Source organism: Balaenoptera ricei, chromosome 11, assembly GCF_028023285.1.
Source record: "Balaenoptera ricei isolate mBalRic1 chromosome 11, mBalRic1.hap2, whole genome shotgun sequence".
NCBI classification, from domain to species: Eukaryota; Metazoa; Chordata; class Mammalia; order Artiodactyla; family Balaenopteridae; genus Balaenoptera; species Balaenoptera ricei.
The window spans coordinates 43374765-43401890 of NC_082649.1; the positions used below are offsets into that span (position 1 = coordinate 43374765).

Sequence of the window (27126 nt, forward strand, 5' to 3'; positions counted from 1 at the left end):
GTGTAAACATTCTTGAACATATCTTTTAGTGAATATGTGTACACATTTGTGTTGGTATATATTTACAAATAGAATTGCTGGGTTCTAAAATATGCATATGTTACAAAGTGGTGTACCAATTTAAACTCTCAAAGCATCACGTGAAAGTACCATCTGTTTTACATTCTTACCAATACTTGGCAGCCTTTATAATTTTAGCAGTTCTTGTGGTTGTGTAGTGGTATCTTATTGTGGCTTTAAGTGACATTTCTCTGATGAAGTTGAGTACCTTTTCATGGCTTAATGGCCATTAGCATACCTTCTTTTGTGAAATGTCTCTTCAAGTCTTTTGTTCATTATTCTTTATTTTTTCATAGATTAGTAGGATTTCTGTATATGTTCCGTATACTACTGCTTTGTTAGATACATGAACGGCCAATATCTTTCCCCACATTGTAGTTTCTCTTTTCACTCTCATAATGAATCACCTTGTTTTTTGTTTGTTTGTTTTTTGGCAAGGGGATTTTCTTTATTTGAGGAGGCACTGTTAGTTTTTGAGGCAAAGGACCCCAACGTACAACAGTACCCGAAGGTCGCAGCAGCCGTTCAGAATGCAATCCAGTGCTACTCGTGTCACCTATGAGAAAAAAAGAGCTACTACCCAGACATCACTGGATTGTTTTCTCAGGAGGGTAGATAGAATTGAATCCAACAAGGAACCAGAACCTCTGCCATCAACGTCAGGCATGAGTAAAATTGCAGCTTGCCCATGGATCTCCTTGTTTTAATAAACTTTTTATTTTAGGGCAGTTTTAGATTTGCTGAAAAAAAAATGTAAAGATAGTACAGGGAGTTTTCATATTAACCACATCCAATTACCATATATAATTTCTCCTATTATCAACATCTTTCACTAGCATGTATTCTGCTGTCATTGGTATTCTACAAATATCAATTAGAACAAACTGATTGATAGCACTGTTTATATCAACTACTGTATCCTTACTGATTTTCTGCTGGCTTGAGCTGTGAATTGCTGCAAAAGGCATGTCTAAGTCTCCAACCATAATAATGAATTTATTCTTTGTTTTAGTTCTAATGGTTTTACCTCATAAATTTTGATGCTGTGCTGTTAAATGTATACACATTTACAGTTGTTATTTTTCCTGGATAATTATCTTTTCATCATTATGTAATGTACTTATTTATCCCTGATAATTTTTCTAGTTATAAAGTCTGCTTCATCTGAAATGAATATTGCTACCCCAGCTTTCCTTTGATTGGTGTTAGCATAGTATGTATATATTTCCCTATCCCTTTACTTTGAACACTTCTGAGTTTTCATGTTTAAGATGGATTTCTTGTAGACAACAAATAGTTGGGTCTTTTATTCACTCTGACAATCTTTGTGTTCAAATTAGTATATTTATACTATCACATAATATGATACTAATCATATAAATGATTACAGTTGGATCACAGGTGGATTAATATTTTCTTTGTAAATAAAAACGTTTTGTAAATGTTTGTAAATGTATTCTATTAATTGCATTTTTTTCTATTTTTCTCACTCTTTTTCATCATTCTCTGGTTTTAACTGAGCATTTTAAATGATTTTTATACTTCTTTTAAAACACTGTGTGATTTCCCTAGAGTTTCCAATACACATTTCTAACTAGTCTAATTTCACCTTCAAATAATACTATACCATTTCATGCACAGTGCTGATACCTTATACAGAGTATTCCCACTTCCTCCTTCCCACCCTTTATAACATTGTTATTCACTTCACTTATCCATATGCTAAAATTGACCTATATTTAGTAACTATTATTACTTTGAACAAAAAGTTTCCTATTAAATGAATTAAGAATAATTAAAACAAGAGACTCTATTCTACCTTCATTTATTACATCTCTGATGCTCTTTCTTTCTTATGTAGATCTGATTTTCTGACATATAATTTTCATTTTCTATGATAAATGTCTTCAACATTTCTAGCAGGGCAAATCTGATGATGAAAGCCTTCAGTTTTTCTTTGTCTGAGAAAAGCATTTGTTTCTTTAGCACTTTTGAAAAGTAATTTTGTTGGTTATACAATTCTAGGATGGTGGGGTTTTCTTTAAACACTTTAAATAGTTCACTCTCCTGTTTTCTGATGAGAAATACAACGTAATCCTTAGCTATGTTTCATTATATGCAAGATGTTTATTTTCTTCTCACTTCTTTCAAGATGTTCTCTTTGTCTTTGGTTTTTTGCAGTTTGAATATGATATGCATAGGTGTTGATATTTTTATATTTATCCTGTTTGGTGCCGTCTGAGCTTCCTGGATCCGTGGCGTTGGTCATTGACTTTGGAATATCCTCAGCTATTATTGTTTCAAATGTTTCTTCTACTCTGTTCTCTTTTTCTTCTCCTGCTGGTATTCCAATGACACATTTGTTATACATTTTAAAATCGTCCCACAGTTCTTGTATAGTCCGTTTTGATTTTTCACTGTTATTTTTCTCTTTGCATTTTCCTTAGATCAAGTTTCTATTGACTTCTCTTTAAGCTCCCTGACCTCTCCTTGGTCATGTGTAGCCTACTGCTGAGTTTATCAAAGGCATTCTTCGTTTCTGTTACAGTTACACATTTTTTTTTTTTTTTAAATTTCTAACATTTCCTTTCAATTCTCTCTTAGAGGTTCCATCTCTCTGCTTCTATTTCCACCTCTTTTTTGTATGTTTCTACTTTTGCCATTAAAGACATTCATATATTATTCACAGTTAGTTTAAATTCCTTGTCGGAACATTCTAACAATCTCTGCTGGACCTGAATCTTGTCCTGACGCTTGCTTTGTCTCTCCAGTCTGTATTTTCTTCTTGGCCTGGGACCTGCCTTGTGATTTTTGTTGTTGTTATTGTTGTTGAAAACCAGATATATTGTATCTGATGAAAGGACCTCAGGTAAATAGGCTGTGTAAGTGTGAGAGTTTGTCATTCTGGCTAGGAATTTGGCTGTGTTTAATGTTTGTTTTAGCTGTAACAGCCAGAGGGTTCAAATTTCTCTAGTGTCTTTGATTTTGCCTTCCCTCTTCACTGTGGGCTTCTCTAAGTGTATCTCCTCAAGGAGAGTCTGCATCTGCAGCTCTTTTATCTGTAGATCACTATATTGGGGACGTGTTGGCATGGTGATAAGATGTAGGGGAAGGGAACCATTCTACAATCTTATGAGTAAATCTCAGACGTTTAGTTGGCCTGTGTCTCAGGAGGTGACCTTCACATGTGGAGTTGACACCAAAATTTCATAATATATCTTTTTATGGACAGAAAATTCTAATTTTACTGTACTCTGTTTATCAATATTTTCTATCATTAGCCCCTTATTACCTAACATGTAATAAATCTCTGCCTATACAAAATATTACCTCTCATGCTATTTTTTTCCTGACTTCGATTTACAATCCACCAGGACTTGATTTTGTGTACAATGTGAGGTAAGTGTTAAGACTGGATGAGCTGGATGTCCCCCTGGGCTCTTTTCCCACTGGAGGTACCACAGGCTCAGGGGAGACCTCACAGCATGGTACTGCATGGATCTGGAGAGGGCAATGCAACTGGCATGTATTTGTTCCTAATACCCTTCTAATGCAATCTGTCTTGGTCTCCGTGGTACACTGTGGGGTGGCAGGGTGGTGCGTGGTGCTTTAGCCTTACCGCCATGATCTAGGATTCTCTCAGCACTGTCTTGTACGTGAAGTTGTTGGCTGCCCTTCTTGTGAGGGGGAGCAAAGTCAAGAATGACCTACCTGGCCATCTTGATGATGTCACTTCCCTAAACTAATTCTGATTTAGGCTCTTCTCTCATGGGACTGTACTAATTGAAAGATTTCACCCCACTTAGTTTCTTTTAGTGAAAAATATATAAATTCAATATATCGAGGGAGAAACCTTCCTCTAGAAATTTATTCTTCACTAGTATTTCTACTTAAATTTAAAACTTTGAAAGACCATGGATTTGAAATGCCCTCATGTCTCTCAATTTGTCACTTTTTTTCCCTTATCTTCTAACAGTGAATGGAACTCTGCATAACTTTAAGTGGCTTTGACATTCAATCAAGGAATCTCAGAGATCACTGAGTCAATTCTCCCATCTTCGACCTGAAGACACCAAAGTTATGGATGTAGGAGCCATCTTCACCCAGCTTGGACTTTGTATACGGATCACTTCCTGTGCAACAGGAAAGCTCTTTACCAGCCTGTCCACATTCTCTATGGGGGTTTTTACTGTCAGTCAGCCTAGTATCTGCTGAAAAAATTTTGCCAATCCTGTTGTCCTTAATCACACGTATGAAACACACAGAAATGGCACCATTTTCCTTACATTATATTTGTATTATAGTGCTGCATATATGTTTACATTCTAACATATGTCTGAAAGTATGGGCTGTGGCTTATTTGAAATATGGGGTCCTAATAAAATCTAAGCAGGCTGAATAAATTTCCTGAACCATTTTCATGGAATATGAAGTTACAAGTCCCCTGCCACTCTCACCCTAACCTTTTCATTTCTATAACTGCAAGTGATCCTCAGGCAATATTATCTTTTCTCTCCATCTTTGATATAAATGCTCTTTTATTTTTTCACTTTTGTATTTGCAGAACAGGTCAGTACAATGTAGAAACTCGCTTGTAGACATTTAATGATTTTCTTTCTGAACTAAAGAAAAGAAAACACCACTTCAGTGTATGGAAGCCTGAACATTAAAAGGATATACAGAAAGGTAATTACAAATGTACTTTGTAGATACATTCTACTCCTTGTAGAACATATCTACTTTGTAGATAGATCTATTCTACAGCTTTTATTCACTTTAACTCAACAGAGTGCAACAAAATTCATTTTAACCTCCATTGCCTAATAATTTAATCCAGAATTCCTCTACTTACTAAAGGCCACCATCTCTATTTGAGTCCCGTATTAGTAAGATGCCCCAAATTCTGTTTACCAATTTATCATGACCTAATCCCACCACCACTATCTCCTCCTTCAAAACTTAGATCATGTTTCTAAAACTCAGATGCTTGCAGGAGTAAACAAATAAGTGGGACACATGACGAAAACGAGATCTAAGAACTTAGAGCACGCCCAATCAGTCAGTGTGAGCTGGAGAGGCTGGCCCTATTTCAGGGGCTACTTGTAACGTAGTTCCAGCCTATTTTTGTCAAGCCAGAATATGAACTCACCTTTATAACCAAGTTAGCACTTCATGAAAAGCCACAGCAAAGCAGGATTTTCATGAGAATTCTTACCATTTAAGAAGGTAAACAATCAATGGCTTTATACCTATTATCTGTTTGTTTAACTCTGTGCATCAAGATTGTAGGAAAAAACAATACACATATTTGCCATATTTCCTTACTAACGCTCTCTTTCCAATTGCACATTTCAAGTCAAATGGCCAAGAGGGTCTCCTTTTCCGCCTCCTCCTTACTGTTTCTCCTCTTTTTTGCTCAATGCACATATAAAATTTCCTTAAGGAAACAGTGGTTTCATTTTCACTTCTTCATAATTTAGTGATATTTTCCCACCTAGACCACACATGAACTTACCTGGAATTTCAGACAAGAACACATTTCTTGTTTCCTGATATCGTGGATTTAAATAAACACCATAACCACATTGGCAAACCTAGTAATATTTCTAAATCACAGTTAACTTTAAATTAACATGGTTTCAGACACACTGGGAACTCTTAATCCTTGGGGAGTTCTGTGTCTTTATTTTTAAGCAAACAAGGCAACAATAAAGTACGATGAACTTCATAAAGTTGCCTTTATCTCTTTAATGAAGTTGTCTTAGCAATCAAAAAGAATCCTCTTTCTTTTTAACAATTTTTTAGTAGATTTGCTATGGATAACACTGTTGGCCTTCTTACAGCTGATGTGGGTCCTAATTCTTTTCACTCTAAGGTCTGTTATCTATAAAGCCTTGTGTATTTTCAAGGGGAAATGTTCCAAAATGTCTATGTAGAAAAATAAATAAGATTTTTCTTTCCTTACAGAATAGAAACAGTATTCTTTTAATTTGGACCTTCAATGAAAACAGTGGGTTTTGGTTACTGCAGCGAATGTTTCCTTTAAGAATGTTTACTGAACTGCAAACATTTTACTAAGAAATGTGAGCTTTATTTAGTTATCTGTTGTTATTATGAGATCAAAGTAAAAGAATCTAATTCTCAAAGCATACTCTTCAGACCTCAACTTTTTTACCTCAGGAAATTGATGTCATAAACATATTTTCCATATCCTGCAAGGAAAGTTTTTCCCCAAGAAACTGCTCAAGGTATTCAAACATTTACTATAAATAGATTTAAATGTTTTAAACACAACTAAATACAAGAATGTTCTGAGAAATTTGAAGAAGTACTATTGATTAATGAAGAAGTGAGTCTTGGTGAGACTTATAATTTCTGGAAGGCAGTTATGCTCACCACTATACCACCAACGTGAGACTTATAATTTCTGAATGAAGGGAGGAAGAAAGATTGATAGAACACAGGAAGAAGCATTTCAAAATCAGGAAGAAAAACAGTAGCACATATTACAATGATTCTCAACCAGGGAGGAAACCTAAATTCGTAGGCCTTCTACATAAAGAAAATCACCAAATTTCATTTTTATACAAACGAAAACCTGAATAAAAGGAAAGACCTCTCAATTTCTTGGATGGGGAGATGATATTCTTAAGTCAATCCTCTCTAAATTAGTCTAGGTATTTAATAAAATGGATATTTGCGGGATGAAGTTTGGGACAAATTCAGTTTAAAATTCAATTAGATAAAGTATATAAAAATAATTTAAACGGGTTTGATAAAAAGACTAATAAAAGGGTCATGTGATACTAGATTTGAAATCTAACATAAAGTCATGTTAATTAAAAGTATGGTACTTACACGAATAAATGACCAAAGGGACAGGAAGAGGTAAGATAAATTGAGTTGGCATCCTTGTTCTACTACCTTTCAGATAAAGGGCTTTGGACAACTGACCTAACCTTGGAAAGCCAAAGTTGCCTCATGTAAAAAGTTATAGTTATAAAAAAATTACTTCATAGGATTGTTACAAGGACAAAATAAAATAATGCACGTAAAACATAGTTTAAAAACTCAATAAATATCAGCCAATGTTATCACAGAATAGAAACTCTAGAGATCAACTCAAGAATATAACAAGATAGTATGTGTCATAACTGAATATTTTGTATCTCTGAGGAAAAGATAGGTTATGTAATGAAGGGATAGCAATGTGTTTATATAAAATATAGATTCTCATCCTGCGTCATGAATAAAAATACAGTACAGTTGGATGAAAGATTTGATTATAAGAAATAAAGTCAAAGAAAAGATAGGTAATCTGTTTATATAAGTATTAAAGTTTTGAAGAACTCAAGGTCCTTCTCAGCAAAATTCCAAGGCAGAAGCCATAAAATGAAGACAGTATTATCAGTGTTGGTCCCTGTCTTCCTTTACCCAGCGTTTCACACCGAGGATCACCTCCTCCTCTTTGATAGACTTCTTCCTTTAGAGTCTTGCACTCAAGACTGTCTTGGTTTTCTCCTACCTCATGAGTCACTATTTCTGTCTCCACAATATCCTGTTTTCTCCGATCTCTTAATGATCAATATTTGGTGCTCTATCCTTGGTCCTTTTTCTTCTCTATCATCTCATGCATTCTGTGGAATTAAATACTATATATACTCTGTTACTTCTAAATTCTTATCTTTAGCAAAGACTTCTCACCCCAAATCAATTCTTATATAACCAACTGCCTACATGTAAGGGTAAGGGGAGGGGAGGGAGTTATAGGAATCATGAAGTGCAGTTTATGTAGCTCAATATGCTATCAAATATTCCTTTGTTTTATGTATATACATACACACACACACACACACACACACACACATATCAAAGAGGCAGACCTCAGAGATCCTGCAGATTTGGTTCCAGACCACCACAATAAAGCGAATATCATAATAACACAAGTCACATGAATTTTTTGGTTTCCCAGTATATATAAAAATGATGTTTACATTATACTGTAGCTATTAAGTATTCAATAGCACTATGTCTAAAAAAAACAATGTATGTACCTTAATTAAAAAATAATGCTGTTGTAAAAATGGCACCAATAGACTTGCTCAACACAGGATTGCCACAACCCTTCAATTTGTTTTAAAAAATCAAATTAAATAAATAAATAAATAATGAAGCAAACACTAATAAATTGCGGTATGCCTATATACATATATATATATATATTCATATATATATGAATGAGAATGACCTATTTTGGTAGCTAATACTAATCTTCCTTCTGAGGTAGGATTACAAGTAATTAATTTTTCTTTATACTTATTTATATTTTCCAAATATTTGAACATCAACATTATTTTTTAGTCATTAAAAACCAACCAGTAGGAGGAGTGATGTCACCGTGATGACAACATAGGTCATTCCTGCCTTTGCTCACCCTCCCAAGAAGAATAACTAACAACTATTCATGGACAAGACACCACTGTGAGAATCCTAGAACACAGGGATGAGGCTGAGCATCCCTGCACCTCAGACACCAAGAGAGACCTCATTAGAAGATAAGAGAAGTGGCTACACACTGATCACCTTGCCCATCCCCCAGGCTGGAGAAGCATTATGCCGAGAGGTCCCTCCTGAGCCTATGACACCTCCAGTGGGAAAGAGAGCCCAGGGAAACATCCAACCTCCACCCAGTGTTGTGGGTCGCTTTCTGGGAACCCCTACTTTGACTTCGCCTCACAGGGATTTCAGAAGAATCTTCAGGGATCAACCACTGGGAATCTGACCATGACAGAGAAATGGCGGGGCGGGGGGCTTGCAACAAGAGAACCTGGATCTTGGCAGCTCGAGTTCCTCCCTGCAGAACCTAAGCAGTAGTGCCAGCCAGCAGTTTTGCTCAACTGCAGAACCAAGTTCCTGTTGCAGTCTGACCAGGGAAATGGACGGGTGCAGGTCTGCCTAATTCAGGTCCTCAAACAAGGACCTGAGTTTTGGTGGCTCTAAGAGCCTGATTTGCCCATTGCCAGGCAAGGTAGCTGAGTCACAGCCCAACAAGCTGCAGAGTGTGACTGAAGGACCTGACCAGAAGGGCTGGTGAGAACACTTGGAAGCTTCATAGCCTGGCAACACTGGAGCCGAGAGGCAAGCAGGCAATGCTGATTGTCCACAGAGCAGAGCTGTTACTGGGCAGGGAGGTTTCCCCTGCTACACCCAGGCAGGGGAATTAATCCATAGCCTCACCCTTGCCATTTCTATTCAACATAGTACTGGAAGTCCTTGCCAAAGTAATCAGGCAAGTAAAAGAAATAAAAGACATCAGAATTGGAAAGAAAGAAGATAAACCATCTCTATTTGCAAATAATATGATTTTAAATATTGAAAATCCTAAAGACTCCACCAAAAAACTGTTAAATGTAATTAACAAATTCAGTAAAGTTGCAGGATACAAAATTAATGTGCAAAAAATCAGTAGCATTTCTGTACACTAACAACAAATTATCTGAAAAAGAAATAAAGAGAATCATCCATTTAAAATAGTACCCAAAAAGTACTTAGGAATAAACTTAACAAGGAAGTGAAAGATCTTTACTCTGAAAACTACAAGACACTGATGAAAGAAATCTAAGGAGAACACATATATGGAAAGGTTTCCCATGTTCACAGATTGGAAGAATTAATATTGTTAAAATACCAATACTACCAAAAGCCATCTATAGATTCAATCCAATCCCTATCAAGATTCCAATGACATATTTTATAGAAGTAGAAAAAACAATCTTAAAATTTATATGGAAACAAAAAAGCAAAAACAATTCTTTGAAAGAAGAACAAAGCAGGGGATATCACAATTTCCTGATTTCAAGCTATACTATAAATGTATAGTAATCAAAACAGTATGGTACTGGCACAGAAACAAACAAATAGATCAATGGAACAGAATCAAGAGTCCCAAAATAAACCAAGTACATAAGTTCAACCAATATTTAACAAAGAACCCAAGAATACTCAATGGAGAAAAGACAGTCTTTTTAATAAATGGCAAAGGGATAACAGATATTCACAAGTAATAGAATTAAACAAGGCCCCGGTCTTAAATCATTCACAAAAGCTAACGCCAAATGAATTAGACTTAAATGTAAGATCTGAAAATGTGAAATTCCTAGAAGAAAAAATAGAAAAAAATGCTTCTTGACAAGGGTCTTGACATTGATATTTTTGGATATGACACATAAATATAAGCAACAAAATTAAATATGCACCCCAATGTTCATAGCAGCACTATTTACAACAGCCAGGACATGGAAGCACCTAAGTATCCATCAACAGATGAATGGATAAAGAAGATGTGGGGTATATATACAATGAAACATTACTCAGCCATAAAAAATAATGCAATTTGCAGCAACATGGATGGACCGAGAGATTATCATACTAAGTGAAGTAAGTCACACAGAGAAAGACAAATATCATATGATAACAGAATCTTAAAAAAATCATATAAATGAACTTATTTACAAAATGGAAACAGACTCATAGACTTAGAAAACAAACTTATGGTTACCAAAAGGGAAAGGGCAGGGGAGGGATAAACTAGGAGTAAACAATCTAAGTGTCCATTGATGGATGAATGGATAAAGAAGATGATATATATATATATATATATATATATATAAAATGGAATATATATATATAATATTGTATAATATATATTATATAATGGAATAGTACATATAATATATAATATCATATATAATATTATATAATGGAATATTATATATAATATTAAATAATATATAGCATATATAATATTATATAATATATAATATATTAACATATATTTATATAAAACATATATAAATATAATGTAATATATAAATATATATTCTCTATTATATATTAATATATAATCAATATAGTATATATCATATATTACAATTAACATATTATATAATATTTAATATATAATATTATTATATACCACAGCAGTGGTAACTATAGTCATCATGTTGTACATTACATTCCTAGTACTTTATTTACCTTACTACTGGAAGTTGGTACCTTTTGACCACCTTTCCGCAATTATACATTATACATGTAATATATATAATATATAACATTAATATATCATTAATATATTAATATAATTTAATCTTAATATATTATATTATATCATAATATATTATTAATATAATATAATATTAATAAAATATATTTTATACTATATAATATATATTAATGAAATATATATTATATAGTATATTTTATTTATACACTGTATGTTATATATTATGTATTATATATTTTATATATTCATATATTATAATATATTAAACATTACATATATTATTTATATTTCATCATATATAACATATTGATTGTATTTAAACAAAATATCATATATTATATGTAATATACAATATTATAAAATATAATTAATACATTAATATATGATTATTGTATATTAATATAATTATACAATATATTATTTATATAATAATATATTTATGTATTGCATTGTATTGTATATAATATATACTATATATAAAATATATTTATATTATATAATATATTAATATATTAGCATTATATAATATATTAATATTTCTAACATATGATATAGGTATATTAATATATATTATATTACATTATTATAATTATATAATATAATAATATATAATATGTAATATATTTTATATAGTATTATATAATATATTACATATATTATATATTATTCATAATTATACATAATTGTATGTAATATATATTATATAATATATTATATTAATATACCTATATTATATATATATATATATATATATACCTATCACACAGAAGGCAGCTAATAAATATTATTTGGTTAAATAAACATTTTTAAATAATCCATAAAATAATTATAAATGGTCACTGTTGATAGATATAATTTCCATTTTATATTCTGCTCTATATTGAAGGGATTTATAAATAGATGGGAAAATAACTCACAAAACTTTGTAGTTTCCAGACTGGGATTCCACATGTTCGACTTGCACTTAGTAAGCTCCTCATCCTCAGTCATCTTTCAGTCTTGAATCTAACTTTTATTAATACTATTAAGTTCAGTATTCTAAAGTGACAATTTATAAAAGTGAACCAGTGTGAGCTAATAGCGTAGATCACCCCCACTTAGTTCAGGCTCAGAACTAGAATATGTGGCAACATATGAGAAAGTTGTTCAAACGTTAAAGCTAAAGCATTCTTGAATTTTGGTTATGATGTTTATTAGCAGTTCTAATTGTGTGTGTGTGTGTGTGTGTGTGTGTGCGCACACGCACACTTGTTTTTATTATTAGTGCTGAGCCTACAACCATGAATTGGTTACATTACAATAAGCCAAAAATATAGTTATGAGAATAATACTTTATGTTCAATACCAAACTACCAATTTCAAGCCAATATTCTTAAGGAAAAAATCTGGGTCACGTTACATTAATGGGCAAGAGTATAAATATTCATAAAGTTTCCTTGTAAATAGATATTTTTGTGAGAGAAAAAAATAAGAAAACAGAAACGTGAAAAGATATTCAAAAAACAAAAAGCTTAATGTGTTTCTATACAAACAATAGAGCAAAACAGCAAGATTTCCAAATTAAAGGTGCATGTGTTAAGAAAGATGTGACAAGTACTTGATTGAAAATAAGATATTGAAAACGAGATTAAAACAATCAGATGAGATATTTACAGAATGAATTAGAGAGGTGCTCGAAAAGGTAGTGAGTTCTGAAATTTCCATCTCTTACGTCAAAGGAAAAATCATATCATATCCTGGCCCTAATCCCCATCAACAATAATCAATCTTTGTAACATTTGCCTAACTGATCAGCATGGATTAATTGCCATGGGAGAGGCAGAGCCGTTTTGGGCATCTTCTTTCTCGCTGAGTTTCAGGCTTATGATCTAAGTGTAACCCACTACCTAAAGATTAAATATTTTCATATTTAGCATATTAGAATCAAATTCACGCGCATTATTTTTAAACACTGATTACTTGAATTCACGTTTAAAATGCCATCTAGCTCAGAAGGATTTTTTTTCTAACTGCCCCTTCAATATCTGTGGATATAGAAATAGATAAAAGTTATATTATCTCTGAAAAAAAACCTGACTGATTACCTATAGTCAAAATCAGAGAGACGTTTATATTAATAAAAAGATGTTGGAGATAAACAAAACAAAATTATTCACGTTTTCTCATTTTTATCACTGATATAAGCAATCCAGCCACTTGCAAAAAAAAAATAATAGAAAGGAACTTTGTTCACCTTTTCTTACTGACATTTATGGCTCAAAGCCCTGTTTTTAAGCACTCAAAAATTGGACGGTGTTAAACTTCTGCTGGACTCCCTGTTCTCTTTTATTTACTTATTTTTGTCTTGAAAGTATTTTTTAAATACTTGATAGTATAGTTGATTTACAATATTGTGTTAGTTTACCTCTTTTATTTATTTTTTGATGATAACTTACACCTCATCCCACCTGAGAATATTTTCAACATAATACTGTACTGGAGAAAGTTAATTGTGTAGCAAAAAGCAAACAAACAAGCAAGAAAACAAACAAAAACAAAAATACTATTTCATACTCAAAAAGCTTCTGGAGGTACTGAGTTAAACTAAAACAGTTTTCTCCACAGCAGGACTGCTCAGAGATTTTACATCTGAATCTAACATCTAAAACAGTGTCTGATAAAATGAATATTTGTTGAATAAATTAGTGATGCATTTTGTAAAACCTATATAGGAGCATCCAGTTTTCAACTTTTTGTTTTCTTTCTTGCTCACTGATTTCTATTTAGCTCTTTAATAGATGTTGAATAAATGAATAATATCTAATGCATGTATTTACAAATTTACACATTTGCAAAGCAATGCTTTATGCCTCTGGCTCCTTGAGTAATAAAGGTTATAATATTATTGCTATTAGTATATCAGCAGTAGTAATAGTTTTAACTGTAATGACGGTAATAGTATGACGTATCAACCAAATGCAGTCACCAAGACAAATGTTCTAGAAACTATGCACCTCACCTCAGTTTTGTAAAATCTGAGGACATAGACATCATTGTACACATTCTATAGGTATAGAATTGAGAAGAGAATTTGGAATTCTAAAAGTTTTCTTTGAGAACCTCAAAAACAAATTACATGAGGAAATTGTTTGGTAGCATTTAAACGTGGTTTAGCAAGAGTCAATATAAAGAAATGATGCTTTGTTGTAAAAATTAGGTAAATGATTTGGTTTTTCTAAAAGAGAATACTAAACATATGGAAAACATCATGAGGAAAGGCACATTAGCTAAATGTCTATTAAGTTTAAGAGAAGAAAAAGGCACATGGTATTTCTTTAGGGGAAAGCTAAATATTGCCTGTTCTACTCTCTTTGCTACCAGTTAATGTGGTACTGTTACTTGTGATATTGGAACTCATTCGTTTTACTCTGTTTTTACCCAGTTATGAAGACTCAGATCATTTGAGTGAAGGAAAACAGAGACTGTGCCATTGTTTAGTGTTAAGTAGATTAAGTAATTTGTTCACTGGTGTTTTACTTAGGTACTTGGGAATATGCAAAAGGGTGAGACTCAATTTTTACATAAAAAATTAAGACAAGTACTTTGGGCCATGTATGTTTCTTCCATTACTGAAATGCTGTATGTTTTGTCACCTCATTTTCTTGCTCTTTTGGGTTTGGGTGGTTATAAATATCCCCCACTCAAATCTATAGTGTCAATTATTTCTCTATATTAAAGAATATCTGATAATTATGAATTCTTGACTCCCATACAACCATGTACAGCCCTATAAGTCATATGTTTAAGTAATTAAAAAAATACAATAAACCTGGGAACCCAAGAATGATCCCTCTATTACATTGTTAGTATGTGCTTTCCAGACCGAAGGGGATGTTCCATTTATAACTCTCATTTGTTTCCTACCATCATGGCCAAGTTTCCACCTACTACATGTCTCCTTGCCATCATTTTAACTTCCAGTTTGGAGCACTGTAAACTGTTTCCCAACCCCTAAATTAAAACAAATGATATCCACTCCACATGCACCGGCCATCTGACTAGAAGCCACTTCAAAGATTCCATTTTAAACAATGAAGTATGGCCACTGCTTCCTGAAGCCAGAGTTAGCCTAGTTCATAACAAAGTGGGACTTTCTCTGATTTCCCTTCTACTTAAACACTGGCAGGTTTGGTTTTTTGGTTTTTTTTTTCTCCTAAGACATTTTTTCTCCTCCACTCAAGGTAATCCTGGTTATTTTGTTGCTGCTGCTGCTTTTATTGGGATGGGGCCCTGGAGGACTCTGCCTCACTCAGCGTTGCCAGGGACCAACCAGTACACGTATGTCTGCAAAGACATTCCACGAGCCTGCTCCGCTGTCTGTGTGAGCATACACCTCCCCAAATATTTACAGTCTCAGCTACACACAGTTTCAAAGAGAGCAAAAGTGTATATTTTTTCTTACACTGGCACTGGCTTATCAAACTGGATGAAAGTGGATGAAACTGTTTGAAAGTGGATGGCAGCAAACACAAACTCTACAACTCCAACGTTAAATTGTTCATTTAAACTGGCCACTCGGGCTTCATATTGCTTCTTACACAAGCTGCTCTTACCCTCTCCTCCACCCACTTACACTGTGACTACACGTCAAGGTCTGGGCAATGCAACACCGCCACGCTCCAAGTGCACTTTCCCAGGCCCCTCGCCTCCCTTCCGCCCTCCCACCTCACGTACATGCTTAGAGCTTGTGCCCATAGTAAAAGAACAGAAAACACAATGACAGATACTTGTGGACACTTTTCCTGCTAACTTGTACAGGAGCTGCCAAAGAGCAAAATACCACCCTTCCCCTGACAGACATAAACACACATACATACACATACACACCTAGACATACAGATACACCTAGACACATACACACAAATACACATATACATGTACACACACATGCATATGCACATATGCATGTACACATACACACATGCACACAAAGAGACATACACAGGCAAACACACACAGAGAGACATAAACACACACACATACACATACACACATAGACACATACACACACTCACACCCCAAATAATTCAGCTTAAATTGAAGATATGTTCCTTCTGAAAAGATTTATATTCTCCCTGACACCTGTAGGTACTACTAATTCACACCCATTTGAAAATAATTTGCCCGCTTGAGTCTTTCACATTCTGCAAGCAATGTGAATTTCAACCCTAAACTCACAACAGGGTCAACAAAAAGTTATGACATATAAAGGGGGCCTGTGTATTTCTCCTTCACCCATAGCCGAGGCCATTAGAATAAATATCCTTGCCGCCTTCTCCTGCTGTGAGGTGGTTTTTGCTGGTTCACCCTTTTTGACTGAAGGTGTGGTGGTTTTTTTTGTGGGGTGAGGGGTCTCAGCCTTATACAGGTTCTGGACTGTGCTCCCCATCTTGCTTGGGCCCAAGGTTCTTTCCTGTCCCCACCCCGTACTGCTGTTACAGTATGGATGGGCAAATGCCCCAGAATTGCAATCTTCATCTCTTTGTAAATGGAGACTCTGCCGTTCATCTAATTCAGCGAATGTTATAAAGCTCAGGTTCCCCTCTGAAGACAGTAGCCGTCTTTCAGCTCCTAGGACACGCTGCTCCCTCTCCAAGGCCTTTTGCCCAAGTGGTGTTTCATCTGCTTGAACATTCTTTTCACACATTGATGCCCATACACACACACAAACGCACACACACACACACACACACACACACCCCTTATTGAGGTTACTTTCTTCTCATTCTTTATATCTGATTTTAAATCTTACTTCCTCAGACAGCCTTAACCGTCACAATCACAATGGGGTAACAGCAATATTTTGCAGTGGGGCATTTTCAACAGGCAGAAAGTTTACAGAATCAGATCTTTGGGTTCCCAGAATGTGCACTATAGTCCTGGATCCCAAAACCCTAAACTATCACTCATTATATAATAAATATGCTACATGAATAAAACATGACTCAAGTGTTACCGTATAGAGGATATATCCATAGGAGAAATGAGAGAGACACACAGACACACACAAACACAGACACACACACAGACCTCTCCAGGAACTTGCTGGTGAGGAACACTTAATAAGTTACAGTTGCAGCTGAACACAGAATCCTGAAGTGATGCCTAGTTCTCTATTGTTTTAGAAACTAGAATAGAGAAGGAAAATTGTCAAAATGCCCCAAAGTCCATGGGATATCGTTTTTTTTCTTCTAATTCAATACAATGTTCCTTGCCTGCTTCCAGAGGATAAATAAGGATTTGTGCACATATGTTACAGAGTCCAAATAAGCCCTTGTGGGGCTTGATATTCACAGGTTTTTTTTAACTTCTGCCAAACAACTGTGCACTGCAGGATGATGACATTAAGCTTTATGTATTGATTTTCAGCCTCACCAAAAAGCTTTCAGACACTCTTATCTTTAGTTGTCAAAATCTTGGGTTCAAAGAACATCCAGTGAATCTATTGTTAGCCGAGTTTAAGAAATAACATCAATTTAAAAATAAATACCTTAAAATGCAATTTATATCTATCTATTCCTTTCAATAAATACATTAAAAAGAACTGAGGTATCATTAGAATGTAATAAGCAATTCTTAATCCTCCAACTTTCTAGCTCTCTTGATTTTGATCAGAATATACTTGATAAAAACCAGGGGTTCTTTCAAAAGGATGCTTGCCAACATCAGGAAGACATCTTAAACAAAACAGTCTATATTTCAGTGCCATACTTCCTCATCACAGAGCACCAAATTATCCAAAAGAGCACAAGTTACATGATTACAACAGTGCACGCTACTATCTCCGTGCTTTGCGCTCCTCAAAAATGCCATCATTTTTCAATCTATCAAGTTTTCAGGCTGAGAGCAAGTGGGAGTTGAAAAAAGGAGACATAGCTCTGAGAAGATAAGTACTTTTAAAAAGAACAAATTCAGGGATTTTATCAAATCAAATGAACAGTAATAAGAGACATCATTGCCCTGAAAAGCATGGGCAATTTACAAATATTTCCTGAGTGCACGTCATGTGTCAGGCACTGTTTAAACGTCTCTTGATTTTTAATCTAGTTTTTCTTCTGTCATATCACACTGCCTCCCTTGCAGTTTTCTAGCAAGTTACAGCTATTCAATGTTCTCCTTTGATTCTAAACCTAACCACAGTGTTCAAACAATGGTTCGATTTCTGTATATTTCTACAATAACAATTTCTTACTGGGTCAGCATGTTAGGAAACTAGGAGAAAAGTCTTGGCATGGAGTCGGGAGCCCCAGTCTCTGGTCTCAAATCTAGCACTTTGTAGCTGTGTGATCTTGGGCAGGTCACGTAACCTCCAAATCCTGTTTCCTGATATGTAACAGGTAAATGCTATGTATACTGCAAAGGTTGCTGTGAGGGTTAAATGAAATAACGTACATGGAAGAGGTGAACAAAGGGCTTGGAACACTGTGGATGCCCAATAAGTATCAACACTTGAATCTCAAAAAAAAAATGTTATATTCATAGCAATTTATAAATATTGTCTCACTAAAGCTCTTAATATGTTTATATGGCAAATAAGTATACACACCTTTACACATACACAAAAATAACACAAAATACCTGAAGGGCCGTAAGGATATTTGCTAAGGCTTGTCCGTATGTGTCATGACAGTGAACAGCAAGAGCCCTGGGTGGGATTTCTTTCATGACACTTTCCAACATCCTCTTCATGCTTCCTGGAGTTCCCACTCCAATTGTGTCTCCCAGGGAAATCTCGTAACAGCCCATGCCATACAATCTCTTAGATACCTATCAAGAAAAGTGACAAGCTAGTAAAACAATGGAAATGAAGACACTCAAACCCTGTTGTTCCTTAACAAACGTCATCTAGAAGTAAACATCACAACTAAGATAACTTGCATATCCATGGAAAATGTATAATTTAGTTTACTAGTCCTTTTCCTTTCTCATTAAATCCCAAGTATTATATAAAACTTTGAATGACATTCCTGTAATTATCTTTCTCTAATATTCAAGTTTGCCTCAGAATCGTATCTATCTAAGTAGCTACATGTTCAATTATGAAATTATAAGCTACAATTTCATTTATGGGAGGCTTATTTTCTCAGCCTTTTAATCAAACAGAAGCATCACAAATTTACTTTGGAACTAGTATTTCTCAAGGCACTAGATTAGCGGTCAAGAGATGTCAATCAAGTAGTTTTGTAATCGGTACAGACACTTGATATTTTTGGCTTAAATTTTCTAGCTCATAAATGGATGCTCTTGAGTCTGGTAAATTTTGTGCTCCCTTCAAGCCAAATAACTAATGTTACTTTCAAAGAGCAATATGAATTTTCATGAAGGCAGCATGGTATGTTGACAAAGACATGGCTTCTGGAATCAGACAGGCCTGGATTGAAATCTCAGCTGCCACCAATGCTAGTCATGTGATACTGGGCAGAAGATGAACCTTTTGAAGCCTCAGTCCCTATTCTGTAAAATACAAACAATAAAACACCATTATTTAGCCTGTTTTCTAAGCCTTACTACTTACTTTTTCAAACTCACAATAATAATGATGAAGTGAGTGTTGACATGTTTGGTTGTGAAAATGAGAATATATAAAAATCACTTTGTGCAAAGTCAGACACATGGTCACCCCTTAACTCATGCCTTATGCGTGCCTTTGGTGCTTATTTTACATCAGGCGCTGCCCTAGATGCTGGGATATGATGGGGATGCAGATGTTAAGGGTCCAGGCTCAAGGTATTATGGAATCTGGAGTCAAGTGAGGACAGACCCTAATCAATTCCACTTGGGAATGTGTAAACACAGCTAACATAATAATTTTGGAACAAAGAAACAGGATTCTAAGAGCATGTAGAAAGGAAATTGACCTAGATCTGTCAAGCAGGAAGGGCCTCAGTGACAGCCTGAGATAGTCAGCATCAACTTGTCGAAGAGGTTGCAGAGGAAGGGTGTGAGAAGAACATTCAGGTGGAATTTCAGGCAGCTGAAATATCAAATACTAAGGGGATTCCAAGTAGGAAGGAAGGTCATGGGAATTCCCTGGTGGTCCAGTGGTTGAGGCTCCATGCTTCCACTGCAGGGGGCGTGGGTTAAATCCCTGGTCGGGGAACTAGAATCCCGCATGCCATGGGGTGTGGCCAAAAAAAAAAAAAAAAAAAGGAAGGAAGGTCAGATGTAAAGGACAGATGTGACAAGAAAGCAAAAACCAAGGGGGAATGGGGCTCCATAGAGCTGGGGAGGAAGGCCCGGGGCAGAGCATACAAAGAATACACACAGTCTTGCAAACTGACCGGGTTTAGGATTTTGGTTGAGGAATCTATCATAAGAACAGTAGAAAGCCTTGACCGAATGTGGAGTAGTGGTGACATAATGGGCTTTATGTTTCAGAAAGGCAGTATCAATACAACATCAAAAATAGTTTGAAGGGAACTCAGAAGGGCTCCCTAGTCCAGGTAGGAGACAATTATTGGATGGAAGCCTGGATGAAAAAAGCATAATGCTGATTCTCCTCTTTCTTCTCCTTTATTTAAAAAGGTACATATATTCAACTGTTAAATATCCAGGTCTTTGGAATCATATAGAAAGCATGTAGATGACTAACTGAATTTCTCTCTTCATTTCCATCTGTATGTTTTTGGCCTCACATAGAGTAATTAATCACCTCAAAACTGCCTATTAAATGCTGGAATTTCTTAATGGCCACATAGAGAAGAATGATGCTTCCATCCAAGTGGCTGGAGGAAAATCCTAAGTGTGGGGTCAAGGCAATCCAAGGGCTACAAGAGTGGCAGGAAGGAGGGGATGGTCACTAGCCCCCAATTCTGCTGAGAAGTCAAGACAAGGACTGAATAGGATCTCGCACTTCTTGACCCAAGTGCTCAGTAGTGATGTTAACAAAGAGGGATTTCAGTGGAGTGAACGGTCTAGACGTCATTTTGGAGACTGGTGGAGTGTTGGTGGCACAGGGTAGATGGGCACCACTGCTGCAGGCAGCCCTTTGAAGAAGTGTAGATGTGGAAGGATGGAGATAGATCATCGATAACTAGCCAGGGATGCTAATTTAAGGAAGGAAGTTTTCACATGGAAGAGGCTTGAACATGTTCAAGTATCAGTGGGAAGGGCTCTGCAGTTTCATATACAAGGGAGTAAGCGACAGGAAGGGCTAGAGGCTTCAACAGAGGGAACACAGTCTGCAAGAGTCATTTTGGAAAGGAGACAGGGAGTTGTTCCACACAGGGTAGTGTGGAACAGAAGACCAGGTAAGGTCACTGGTCATGAATTCCTAACACTTCCAATCTGCCTGTTCCAGGATTCTCTTCAGCAACACCCTGGACATTATGGAGCAGGAATGCAGAGCCTGAGACTGTGTGTGGTCTGTCCAGAGGTGGCACAAGCCAGAAGGAAGAAAAGCAAGGGGTCGGTGTATAGGCAGAGTTGGATTCAGGTTTGTGGAGTCTGAAGTTATACTATTTTGGAAATGTTCTTTAAGAAAAGAATATATAGGGACTTCCCTGGTGGCGCAGCGGTTAAGAATCAGCCTGCCAATGCAGGGGACACGGGTTCGAGCCCTGGTCTGGGAAGATGCCACATGCCACGGAGCAGCTAAGCCCATGCACCACAACTACTGAGCCTGCGTGCTGCAGCTACTGAAGCCTGCGTGCCTAGAGCCCGTGCTCTGCAACAAGAGAAGCCACTGCAATGAGAAGCCCTCAGAAGAAGCACCGCAACGAAAAATAGCCCCCGCTCGCTGCAACTAGAGAAAGCCCATGCGCAGCAACAAAGACCCAACACAGCCAATAAATAAATAAATAAATAAATAAATAAATAAATAAATAAATAAATAAAAGTTTAAAAAAATAATAAAAGCAGTAAACTGATTTTAAAAAAAAAGAATATATAGTTGTGAATACAAATTAATAACAGAGCCTTAGAAGGGTCCCATGCCAGCGAAGGACTGCAAAATTTCAGCTTCATAAAGATGCAAACTATTATACATAGGATGGATAAACAACAAGGTCCTACTGTATAGCACAGGGAACTATACTCAATATCCTGTGATAAATTATAATGGAAAAGAACATGAAAAAGAATATATATGTATAACTGAGTAACTTTGCTGTATAGCAGAAATTAAATGCAACATTGTAAATCAACTACACTTCAATAAAATTTTTTAAATATTTGTTTCATTATTTTATAGTATTGATATATCTGCCTCTGTGGGCAATTGTCTTGCTTAATTAATAGATGATGGGATATCTCTCACTGGAAACATCTGCAGTTCAAATGAATACACAAAACAGGAATGGTTTTAGCCAAACTGAAAGTTTATCCTGTCTAAAGTTCAATATTCTAACAATCCCATCTTCACTGCTTCAGCACCGCATTCCTAAACTATAAAAATTAACTTTAACAGCAGTGCACAAGAATATGCTATTTCATATGCAAATGAGTTTCTGAGTCTAATATAATTTCAAAGACAAGCATTTTGTATTCATTGGTATCAATTAAGAAAAAGGAACAGGAAGTAGAAAATGAACTTCAATAAGTAGGTCCTTAATGACTATAATCAACTGCTGTAAAATTGCTCTGGAATAATAGCAACTTGAATCTCAGCAGAAAGAGCTATAGAATCTCAAAGGAACAAAAACATGGAAGCAGTATGTACTCTGATACAAATGCCAAAATACGCAGGAGACAGCAAAGGGACACTACCTGAGCAACCAAGGCAAAGTTTGAGTATATGTGCAAAAACTGCCTCAGAATTCTGATAGAAAGTAGAAAGGTTGCTCAATATGTTCTATTCACATAAAAACAAATCAGGTGTTTTTATTCCCTCCAACTTTGAACACCCATATGATAAGAATCAAATGTTAACTCTGGACAGTGATAGGCACTATCTAAGACTTTAGTGTTAAAATAAAACTATTAGCTAAGTGATCAGTCCATGGCTCTAGTTGTGCAAATGCAATAAACATTAGGAAAAAGAGTCCACTTTTTAAAATAATACACATCATTTTACCATGAAGCAGAAAACCAGGCGTATATCTTACTTCTGTTACTTTCTGTGGTGTGATGTTTCCTTCATATGGACAGCCCAGGGCACAGGATACATACCTAAATTTAAAATACAGAGCCATATAAATATGCATCTGGTGGATAACCCATTTCCTAATTTCCATTTTATAAAAATGAAGAAATAGCCAAAGAGTCATCAAGAAAATTTATTTTACTCTATTCCTTCCTTCATAATTATTCTCAGACCAAACAAAAACAATTGGGAACATTTTCAATTTAACTCACATTTTAATTTTTCTAATAATTACAATTTGATATATGTTATTTGACGGCAGATGGGAATAAGACAAGTGTTTATCTCGTGAGGTTGCTTAAACTATAGCAATACGTGAACATTCAAAGCAGAAAATACCAGTGAAATATATTGTTTTATTTCAATAACTACATACATTCAACTGTTAAATATCCAGGTTTTTGGAATCATATAGAAAGCATGTAGATGACAAACTGAATTTCTCTTTTCATTTCCATCTGGATATTTTGGCTTCACGTAGATACAGTCATTAATCACCCTCAAACTCCCAGAACTGATCACAACCTCAAAGTTCACCTTGTTTATCTCTCATGGGTGTACCTAAAAATCATCCTCAACAGAAGAGTGTCTAGTCTATGTTTAAAAGCCTCTAAATAAAGATATTCCATAAAGTTCTTCAACAATTTAATATAAAAAGTCAAGCCTTTCTTGCAAGGATGATGATACATTTTCATCTTAAAGTATGAAACTTTAGAAAAAGCCTCTTTTAGCTATTTTCAGCTCAACACCAATCCCATTTTATTAAAGTTTTCTCAGAGATTTTACAACACTTGTATTAAAATAATGCACCATGTGTCTGATCATCAGGAATGAAGCAATTCATATGAGGGAGAGAGGGGTGGTGGGGAAGAAGGTTGGAAACCCAGTTCTTTGGGCCAGAATATGAAAGGCTTTAGATAGCAAGCCCTTGAATACTGTGCCATGGAGCTGAAACTTTGAGATCCCTGAAAATTATTTTGAGACATTCGTATGACAAGATCAGGTTTGTTTTCCAGAAATGCAACTCTTCATAAATTCTGGAAGTAGGTGCCAAAGGAAAGATGGAGGCAAAAACATGAGCAAAGATGATCCCATGTTTCCTTGATTGAATGTATATGTATGTGTAACTGAATCTCTTGGCTGTACAGCAGAAATTGACACAACATTATAAATCAACTATACCTCAATTTTAAAAAAAAGATCCTGTCAATTGGAAGATACACTAATTTCACAACAGGTTTTGGGGTAAAAACATGAAATATAGATTCAATAATTCAATACATATTCATTGATCCTAAAGATATAACCAAATTTCAAAAGTATTAAAAATGTGAATAAAAATTGGGTTTTGTAATTAAAATAACTAAGCAGTTCCATAAGCCAGGCAAGCAGTTATGAGGACAAAGAAGGAGAAAAAGAGGATAAAATCAAGTAAAATTTGAAAGCCTATGCTGGACAGGAAACCCATCTCTCTGCTCTTTCAGTCACTATAATTTAAGCTTAATATTCAAATAATTTGTATAAATTTACTCAAGATATACAGAAAAGAAAATGTTCTTATGTGAACATAGCACTGGAGGAGGTGGCAAGGGATGAAAAAGGATTTTCAATTCAGGTACAATGATGATAATGTGTTGAAAACAGAAGTACATTTATTCTGAACCCCAAATATCTAGATGTGATTAAAAAGAAAGTCCAAGCTATTCATTTACATGCAATCCCTCTAAATGCAAAAACAAAAACAAGCAAAAAAACCCCGACAAATGTAAGACAATATAAAACAAACAAACCTCTCTAGCATTCTCTTAACTGAAAAGTAACAACCTGGCTATAGTTGTCCCTTTATGCCATGACCCTAACTCTCTCCATGTGCATTTTCACTCACTAGAGTTTTCCCTCTGAGTCCTTCCCTGGTCTATGGTTGGCCTGGTCTTCATTCTCCATTGCATGTTATCTTCATATGTTCTTCTCCACCCTTCTTTAACCTATTCACACATGGGGCTACTTTCTGCAAAGTGAATGCAATGGTTCTTAACTGTGTTCATTAACCGTACTTGAACACTCGAAAGCAGAGGTTGGCAAGCTAAGTCCCAGAGGCCAAATCCTGCTCATTGCTCTTTTGCAAATAAAAATTTTATTGGAACAAAGCCATGCCCATCTGTTTACCTATATTCCATGGATATTTTGCATTATAGCAGCAGAATAGTAGTTGCATCAAAGACCATCTGACCCACAAAACCTAAAATATCACTATCTGGCTCTTTACACAAAAAGCTTGCCAACCACTTGTAAAAAGTGAGGGATTTTTGTGAGTGTGAAATGGCCTTCCTCATGATGAAAATAGGCTACCATGTCTGCTTTGACTGGTGGCAGAAGTCAGTTTCCAGATCTCTGCTCTTCTCTGACAATCTATTACAATGCTTCTCAATCTCAGCTGTACAGAATCACCTAGGGAGCTTACAAAACAAAGCAGACACTGGTGGGTAGGACACACTCCAAACCAATTAAATCAGAAACTCAGGGAATAGACTCTAACCACTAATTATTTTAAAATAATTTTCAAAGTTCCATTAAGGTGCCAAAATTGAAAACCACTCAACTATTAGCAATACTTCCTCACCTGGACTGTTGGATTGACACCCTTATGTAAAAGTGATGTTACACAGCCATGAGAGTATCTAATCTCAGGGATTTCCTCACTGCTACCCCACAGCATCTATCTTTCATTGGACCCACAGCATTCACGACATTTATCCATCTTTAATTGGCTGGTGGTTGATTTCTTATAGACCTATTCCAAATAGTTTCTACTCTGCTGAAGCCCTGACCTGCAACCTCTCCATTTCTTTTTTCTTTTCATTCCTTCTTTCTGGTTCAATGTCCATTTTGTTGAACTACAGCCTTTAGTAATTTTTTCAGCAAAGGTAGACTTTTGCAGACTACTTTGTCAACAAATGGTTTTATTTCACTTTTATCAATGTATAATAGTTTGGCTAGGAATGGAACTCTAGGTTGACAGGGTTTTTTTTTTGCCATTTTGAACATATTATTTCACTATTTCTCATCTCAGTTTTTGCTGTTGAGAATTTTTCTGTCTAATGATAATTCCTTTATTTTTATAGTAATTTTTTCTCTACTGCTTTAGGATTACCTGTTTATACCTAATATTCTACATTTTATAATGAGTATGTCAGGACTTGTTATACTTCTTCAATATTAACATTAATGCTTTTGTTCTCATCTAGAAAATCATCAAAGTACTAGTTCATCAAAATATCTATTTTCCCTGTTTTCTCCTTCTGGGAATTCTATTAGGCATTCTCTCTTAATTTCACTTTCAAAATTTCTATTACCTTTCTGTGTTTCATTATTGCAGTTTCCTCAAATTCTACTTCCAGACCACTAATCCTCTCTTCAACTGTAACCTGCTGTTCAATGCAATTATTGTTTTTATTTAACACATGTATTTTTCCTTTCCATTTCTTTTCCTTAAATCTTCATCCTTTTTTCCATAAAGACCTGTTCTTTTATTATGTTCTTCCTTTGCCTTTATAAATAGGTTAAGCATTAATTTACAATCTCCTTTTCAAATTATTCTATATCCTTATTTTCAGTGAAAATTCTCCTGCTTTTTCTTTTTCTTCTGCTTATTTTTCTTAGGATAGTTTGTTTCCTCATGTGGCCTGTAATTTTTACCATTAGTGCCTTTTCACGGTGATTTCAGTTTCTGTAGGAGTTCCTGAAGTGACAGTCCTGAGTTATTTTAATGTTCCTATAAAGGATATCTAATTTCCTTTTTCTCTTGCCTTGCAGACTTTACCAGTTCCCAGGCAAATGCCTACCTTCATTTCTCAATTTGGGTTTCCACAATACTCATATGTCA

General features: G+C 35.2%; 1 protein-coding gene across 3 annotated transcripts in view; it reads right to left on the reverse strand.

The window, feature by feature from the left end:
* Nucleotides 1-27126, reverse strand: part of HMGCLL1 (3-hydroxy-3-methylglutaryl-CoA lyase like 1) — a 155307-nt gene that overhangs the window by 52678 nt on the left and 75503 nt on the right. For all 3 annotated transcript variants that reach the window (XM_059937541.1, XM_059937542.1, XM_059937540.1), the window contains 2 exons: nt 23206-23269; nt 18740-18928 (listed from right to left, as the gene is read on the reverse strand). In XM_059937541.1, the coding sequence (XP_059793524.1) occupies nt 18740-18928; nt 23206-23269 (253 nt within the window). The remainder of the gene's footprint in view (nt 1-18739; nt 18929-23205; nt 23270-27126) is intronic.